General features: G+C 40.9%; 1 protein-coding gene across 1 annotated transcript; it reads left to right on the top strand.

Moving 5' to 3' along the window:
• The first annotated feature begins 2883 nt into the window (after window positions 1–2883).
• Window positions 2884–7887, top strand: LOC123365858 (left-right determination factor 2-like). The gene is made up of 4 exons (XM_045008842.1): window positions 2884–3148; window positions 4176–4422; window positions 5476–5715; window positions 6674–7887. The coding sequence occupies exons 1-4, from the start codon at window positions 2884–2886 to the stop codon at window positions 7011–7013; spliced, it is 1092 nt and encodes a 363-aa protein (XP_044864777.1). The 3' UTR covers window positions 7014–7887.
• The last annotated feature ends 284 nt before the right edge of the window (window positions 7888–8171 follow it).

Genomic DNA, 8171 nt, shown 5'->3' with positions numbered 1-8171 from the left:
TTTTTAAAGCTGGGCTTCAACTGTGTTTGCTCAATAATTTTATGTTACATGTGGAGCCTATAAATCTGCTTCCAATACACATTTGACAATGAAGAGTCTTCAACCTAATAGGCTGGACACCAGCCATGAGAGAAATCACTTTCTGATGAGAAGATTTTTGCTGCTGAAGGATCTACCAGTAGCTTTCACTTTCCATAATAGTACTTTTTTGAATAGTTCTTACTAGTGACTACTGACATGAACAAGGACTGTGTGGGTAGACAAGGGTTCCAGGATCAGGCCCTCTGACTGGTTCAAAGAAAATCAGAATGCATGGACTATAACTATTTTACAACTGGTGACTCTTCTCACTCCCCAAACTTCTCCAAATTCAAGGTTATGAGTTCATCACTGGAAATGATTTGTTGGGAAATCTGTGTCTTAGGGAAGATTTTGTCAACTACAGTCTTGCCATTCCGAGGCAGTCCTTCATTCCGAGGCAACTCATTGCTAATGCTATATCTGTCCATGCTAGCATTATGTAACTCAGTGGTTCTCAACCTTCCCAGACTACTGTACCCCTTTAAAGAATCTGATTTGTCTTGCATACTGCCAAGTTTCACCTCACTTAAAACCAACTTGCTTACAAAATCAGAAATGAAAATACAAAAGCGTCACAGCGCACTATTACTGAAACATTGCCTACTTTCTCATTTTGACCAAATAATTATGAAATAAATCAATTGAAATATAAATATTGCCCTTACATTTCAGTGTATAGTATATAGAGCAGTATAAACAAGTCATTGTCTGTATGAAATTTTAGTTTGTACTGACTTTGCTAGTGCTTTTTATGTAACCTGTTAAACTAGACAAATAGCTACATGAGTTGATGTACCCCCTGGAAGACCTCTGCATACCCCCAAGGGTATACATACCCCTGGTTGAGAACCACTGATGTAACAAAAAAGGTTGCATCTTGATGTATCAGTGTTCAAAACAGCGTTACATTTAAATTGTGATGCAGTGTGGAATGCCAGAAGGAATGCAGGAAGGGGCCCAATTCCTACAAACACACCTTACACTTACACTCACTTGCAACATAACTCATGTAAGTAATCCCATTGAAGTCAGGAGGATCAGGATTGTCTTAATCTATATTTTGTAAACCACTGAGCACACTGATGGTGCTTAAATAAACTAATTAATTAGTGTATAATATCATACTTCATAAATAGAATCTAAACATCCCCACATTTTGGTTGGGAATCTGGCCATAGATCTGAATTTTATGGGTTATCCTATCCATGACAACATAATGGAGAATGTAAGTCTATAAAGAAAGCTGCTTATGAAAAGCCTTTTGAGACAATTTGGGCAGTTACTAAAGTAAAGTAACTTTACTAACCTTAACCTTTAGTTAGTAAAATAACTTTTTTCAAAAGGTTCTATTCCCTTCCTTCACCCATTTACAGCAGCAGGCTCAGGTTTATGTAAACTATAGATATTGGCTTGACAGAACCTTAGTAGTTGGGTCCTCAAACCAGGCCCTATTCAGAAAGAATCAAAGGGGTTGGGTTACATTTTTTCAAGTTTGCCTTATCTCTGGTGAAACAAGGAAAAACAATGGAGGCTGGTGACATCTGAAGGTGGGCTCAACTACAGGCCCATTTACAATTAGAAGAAATGTCAATGTCATGTGACCTCCCTGTCTGGAAAGGATGAAACCTTAGAACTTACAAAAAATATCAAGTTGCTCTAACATTTCATTGATCAAGATGCTATTTTTCAATTCCCTCCTCGTGGGGCTTGTGAGGAATTAGACTTCCAGTTGTTATGCGTGCAAACTCCAGGGAAGCAAATGATGTAGACGTTTCAAAGTTGAAAAGGTAACTTAAAAAACAACAACCTGATTTACCAGGTTAGCTTTATTTCCCACTGACAGCCATCTGCTGTGATAATTTATATTGCTGAAGCAATGAGATGGGTGAGGGGAACTGCTGGGCAGACAGTATCCCCCAAAAGCAGAGTTTGGTTTCTGACAGTTGCCAAAAGATAATCTTTGTTTGTATAGTGCAGCCTTTTTTAAAACACAAGCTATGTTTAAATCTACAAGAGAGAAAATTGAGGACACTTTTCTAAAATGTAGAAACAGTACATTTTCAGAGTTCTGTAATTCAGAAATATCTTGCTTGGTTTACAAGGCAATAAGCCATCAAAATGGTAGGATTTGTGATTATTTATCACTGAGCATGGGCTTGGCACAGTCCACAAAGATAAAAGCAGTCCCTGCCCCAAAGACCTTATGATTTAGAATTAAATATTCTTAATATCTGTATCATTTTGAGACTGAACTTTCACCTGTCCCACTGATTAATTATGCATCTTAAAGATATTGTCTGCCCAATTGTAGTTGTGAGCTCCTTACGGTAGGCACTGTGTCTTCCGGGGAGTTGTATACTGTGGTGGTGTACATAAATGATAATTTCATACTCTGCAGAAATGTTCCCTTTGACCCAGACTGAGCATGAGACATTTCAGGCTATTAAGAGCTTTGGAGGGCAAAAGTGAAAAAGGAGCTAAAAAGAATGGAAACCTTGTTCCAACCTAAAATAACTGGAGACTCTCCTAAATATTTCTTATATTAACTTCACAGCACATGAAGGTGTTAATATGTCTTGTTACTACCAATGTGAGAGTATCCCTTTCAAGTCCTCTGCTTCACCTCCACTTGTGGAATTTGTTGTGCCAGTGGGACCGGACTTGCTATAAAAATCCAGCACATTAGGTCCCTTTCCCATTCAGGCAGCTTGGGAGCTTGAAGAGGCATCTCTGCCAAGAGCAGCCTCCAGGGAGAGTGATCAGTTCATCCATTCTGATAAGCTGCTTGGTGACTGACAGAGGATGAGTGTGAGGCTTGGCTGGATGGTCTGTGTACTCTGCCTAGCCACCACTGCCAGTGGATTAACCCAGAAAAAGCTGAAGGAGGCTTTGCTGGAGAAACTGGGGCTTTCTGAGGTTCCAAAACTTCAGAAGAGAGACCTAGTGAATCTAGTTATCCCAGATCACATAAGGAACAAATACATCTCCATGTTGAGGCGCCACAGAGTGAAGAGAAGAGCCTTGCCAAGTTTGGCTGGCATCCTGAGAGGAATCCCGGGCAATGCAGGTAAAAATGCTAGTATTATTACAATTAGTTTAGCAAAGCCCCAGATCCAAACACCCACTGAATTTGAGTGAAGTTCAGATCCAGATATGCATCCAGACTTTCTGGATTCCAAATATATAATGGGCTGAACAAAAACCATAGTGCCAACTGCAAAACTTGGGGGAATTTCAGTTTGGATCTGTTTCTGGAGCTGAACGTTACAGCTTAGGACCCTTCTCTGTTTATTATTATGTGGATAAAATAGATGTGCATAAAGTAATGGTGGTTTAAAGACTAAAGCATAACAAGAAGGATTGCATGGTCATTACAACTGATATTGGAGCGGGTTGAAAAGTGGGTTTATTCCTATAGAAAATGTTGACAAAAATTTAAAAAATATTTTAAAATCAAAACCTCCTCCTCTCCTCTCCCCCACCAGTTTCTAGATAAAAACTGCAAAAATGTCAGTTTTCATTTTTTTGACAAAAAAATCAAAACGTGAGGAAAGCAGGTACTTTCCACACAAAGTTTTGTTTAGTCAAAAGTCAATTTTCAGTCAGAAAAAATTTCAGCAGGAAAGTTCTGATTAGCCTTACATGTTATATTAGTGCTCTTTATACCCAAAATCTCAGCATGCTCAGAATTCAAAAGATTTACATTGTTTTCCGGGGCAGTTACCAAAAGCCAGTTGTCTGTTTAAAACAGTCCAACAGCCTGTTTTCATACAGAGATCTGTAAAATAAATATGCCTAGCCGTTGGTGTTTTTGAGTTCTGGGGGAAATAAAATACTTATTCCTTCCCATTATCCAGCAGGTTACAGAGAGCCATGCAGAGGGAGATGATGAGGGCATTTACAAGGCATTGATTCCAATGTGCATTAGAAAAGACATGTTTAGTATCTGTGTAGGGACTAAGAGGCCCGCTCTTTGGAGTATGAGATGAGTGTGTTGTGATAATTAGGAATGAAAGGGAAGTGTTAGGGCTTTGCTTGTGTGGGATGGAAATGATGCTGAGCCAGGCTCTCCTTGTTGTTCCCAATGTACACAGATATTGCAGGAGAAGTTCTCTATTCTGATACCACACGCCAGAATCTGGTCTTTGACATGGAAGGGAGAATACCTGAAAACAGTGAAGTGACCATGGCTGAACTAAAACTTTTCAAAAAGCCCCTGAACAGAACGAACATGCCTACAACCAAGCAACCTCACAGGCCAGTCACTAACGCCAGAGTCAGCGTGTACTGGGTGCAGATCCAAGTCGATGGCACCAACAGGACTTCCCTGATTGATTCCAGGTAAGAGATTATCCTTTAATGTGGATATAGCTGCATTTTAGGGACTTGGTTTTACTGAGCCTGATTCTGATGTCACCTACACTTGCATAAATCAGGAGACACTCCAATGAACCCAGTAGAGCTACACCTATAAACAACTGATGTGAGATCAGAATCAGGCCCACTGCCCTTGCTCTGGCACAATTCCCACCTAAGTAAAGACTGCAGGCTCTGGCTTTGTATCCTCTTTTAATTCCATAATGAGTTCGTAAGAGCAAGGGCATCTTTATTTCTTACAAAGATTGCAATATTCATCTTGAAGTGGCTGAATTTCTGTAATTTGTCTGAAAGCTATACATTATAATACAGTTAAAAAATTGCAATCTTAATAATTAGTTCTAGTCTCTTGCTCTGGCATAGCCTTCTCTCTCTCTCTCTCTCTCTCTGTTTCCCATTTTGAAAATGCTGATGGTTTGCTGGCTTTTCTTCTTCTGAAGATTTCTTTCATTGGTCATTGACTATACAAATTCTGTACAGTGGCTGTGATTCTGCACCACTGAAGTCTATGAAAGCTTTGCAGTAGACTTAATTGAGGGCAAGATCAGACACAAAAGCTATTAAACTCATTTCTGCGTAGTAATTTATAGACCCAAATCAGCTCTGGCAAAAACAGATGTAAACGACATTGTTTTTAAAGGGCTTGCACTTGTTTATGCCAGGGCTGAATATGGTCCTGCATTGTCAAAACTCTGTCAAATCCTAAGGTATTCTTTGATGTGAATGGATATAGCAGTTCTTTAGTTAGTACCTCAACATTTGCTACATGAGTATATCTCTTAAAAATAAGTGTTATTATTTCTGATTAAAGTTTAATAATAGCTATCCGTTAAGAATTATTGTACAGTCAGGGCACATGGCAAACTAGAGGGACTAAATTAATCTCCGGTGTAATGCCGTTGTTGTAAACAGAGCTTCACCAGGCATTATCTGGCTGAAGACAGCTATGAGTTGCAAGTCCTATGGCTTCAATTCCCTGAAATTGACTCTTTTTTTTGTCCCCACCTTGTCACACAGGTTGGTTCCAATAATGGAATCTGGTTGGAGGAATTTTGACGTGACCCAGGCTGTACATTACTGGCTAAAAGCTAAGAAGCCGGGACCAATGCTCCTGGAGATTTGGATTGAAGGAGAAAGGCTAGGCAGCTATGCCTCGGAAATGGCCAAAGTCGTGAGGTTTACCTCTCAGGATCCTTTGGATAAAGCCCTGGGCAAACCTGAGTTGGTGCTTTATACCCTCAACCTGGAAGAATATGGGTATGTGTCAAATCCAAGTCTATGCTGCCTTTGGTATTTGGTTGCTAATTCATACTGAAGATAACATTTCAGGCCAGGTTTGGATAAGCCTGATTTAGTTGCAAAACTCCTAGAGTGGGTACAGTAGGCGAAAATGCAAGGTGGTCTTAAAGTTGCATAGTGAGGTAAATAATGTTTCACAATTAGAAATGAAATGAGCCACAAAGTTTGGATAAAGATCTGATTCCAAACTTCCCTAAAATTTGGACTATTTGGACATGGGGTTTTAGTTAGGCCCATTCTAGAGCTAGGAACCAGCTGTGAAATTCAGAGTTAGATCCAAACTATCCCAAAGGGTTTTGATTAGGGTCTCTAGTTGTAATATATTTTACAAATAATCATTCAGATCACGGAAACACAGAGAGAGTAGAAGAGACAAACATATCCGGGCTGGGATAGTATTGAATTTTTAGAGCCAGAGAACAGAAGGACTGATTCTCCATGGCCTTGCATCTTGTGTAGTCATTTACACAGAGGAAAAGTAAGTGCAAGAGTTTGTAAAACACTCCTGTTCTGATATGATAGCATTTTACACTTTGCACTGTGTAAAGGACTGCACAAGGTGCATAGCAATGGAGACTCGGGCCCAAAGGACGCAGCTTTCCCAGTTAGTAATAAATCGCTGCAAATGGAATAGCTAGGAAGTTTCTTTACTTTAAAGCCTCTCCTCTCCCCAGATTTACTGAGCTCATTTCTGTACTTAAATACTTGAACTAAGAATGGGTCTGAACCCTCACCTTGGATTTAAACATCCCTGAATTCTGGGGGCAGGTGGGGTGCTAATCCAGAGCCAAGCTTTACAGCTCAGGCCCTTCTCTGATGTTAATGACAAGGACTGTTCCTCCCCACCCCAATATTTCAGCATGAGTCCTGATTTTCAGTCACAGAGACATTCTTTCTTGGCTTTGCTTTTTGATAGGGGGCCTGGAGACTGCAAGGAGGAAAGCACGACGAAGAAACCCATCTGCTGCCGGCAGGAACACTACATCAACTTCCGAGAACTGACCTGGACTCAGTACTGGATTATTGAGCCTGCGGGGTACCAGGCCTACCTCTGCATGGGGGGCTGTGTGCAGGCCAAGAGCCACTTGCGCCGCTTTGGCTATGGAGAAAGAACCTGTGCCGTGGTGGAGAGCTCCCCACTTCCCATGATGTACCTCGTCAAGAAGGGAAACTACACGGAAATTGAAGTGGCTGAATTTCCTAACATGATCGTAGAAAAATGTGGCTGCATTATGGACAACATAGCAGTGGTGTAAAATAAGGACACATGGTGCGGGGCCTGGCTGCTCTTCAAGGGGGAGGGGACCTTCAGGAGTCCTTTCCTCCCTTACATTCCACAGAGGTAGGCACAGTCCCAGAGCTTGCACTCCCTGTGTGCAAGGTGCAGGCAAGTGCTGTCATCAACCCTAGATGCTGCAAAAGGGGTCCTAGACATGGCTCAGCTCCCCTCCCCGCCCCTTCATGCCAGCTGGTTGTCGGGGCTGGCGCAAAGGACTTTGCATATTGCACCCTGAAAAAGGGTTTGGCAGCTGCTTGGAACTGCATTTGCCCCCGTTGAGGAATTGTGCCTGCCTGTGTCCTCTGCTGGCCATGTGACTCTGGTCATTGCACCCAGTGTGGTGTCCACCACTAATGCAGCAATGGCCTATAAAGACAGTCCGTATATACACATGTATTTTGCTGCCCTATGTACTTGATAAATATGAAGCCTGGCTCTCTTCTTACACCGGTGTAACACCATTGACTTCAGAATCAGACTCATAGCGAACGCCTGCAGAGGAAAGCAGAACTAGCAGTGGTGATTTCCAGCTGAAGAATTCTTGAACCAATCATTCTTAACCATGTGTTGAAATCTCATGCCCAGTAATTTTGTCTGTGTGTCAGTCCTGACCATAAAAACATACTTATCGTGAATCACAGACCAGAAGCACTTAAATGTAAATACTTTACAACTCAAAGCTGTCTATTTCTCATCTTTATGCCATAACTTTAGGGTCTGATCCTTCAATCCTGAAGTCAATGGGGATTCTGGGGGGTAAAGACCGCTCTCATGATGAGTAAGGGTTTGCAGGATCAGGCCCTTATTTTTTCAAGTTGTATGTCACAATCATTCCAGAGTAGATTTTTTTCCCTTCCGTCTTGTATATTTTGAAACACTAGGAAAACAATAAAAGTGTATAATTAAAATGTTGATGTCTTTTGTTGGTAACTATTACTAGCTGGGAGGGTGCTTTATTGTGTGAAAGATTACTGACAAATCCACATTCATGTAAGATATACCTGTAATGATGAGACAAAATGTACATCTGGTAAATGAATATGCATATATCCTATATTTCTCTATAAGTCAAATTCTGTTTTCTGTTACAAATCTGGAGTAATTCCATTGAATTTAATGGAATTATTCCAGATTG

This window comes from Mauremys mutica, chromosome 3 (genome assembly GCF_020497125.1).
Source record: "Mauremys mutica isolate MM-2020 ecotype Southern chromosome 3, ASM2049712v1, whole genome shotgun sequence".
Classification (NCBI taxonomy): domain Eukaryota; kingdom Metazoa; phylum Chordata; order Testudines; family Geoemydidae; genus Mauremys; species Mauremys mutica.
This window is presented reverse-complemented; position numbering and strand designations above follow the sequence as displayed.

Bases quoted from the DNA above. Each gene is read 5' to 3' on its own strand.
- LOC123365858 (XM_045008842.1), top strand. From the start codon at position 2,884: ATGAGTGTGAGGCTTGGCTGGATGGTCTGTGTACTCTGCCTAGCCACC. The intron at 3,149-4,175 runs GTAAAAATGCTA...CAATGTACACAG, and splicing joins AGGAATCCCGGGCAATGCAG to ATATTGCAGGAGAAGTTCTC. The intron at 4,423-5,475 runs GTAAGAGATTAT...CTTGTCACACAG, and splicing joins ACTTCCCTGATTGATTCCAG to GTTGGTTCCAATAATGGAAT.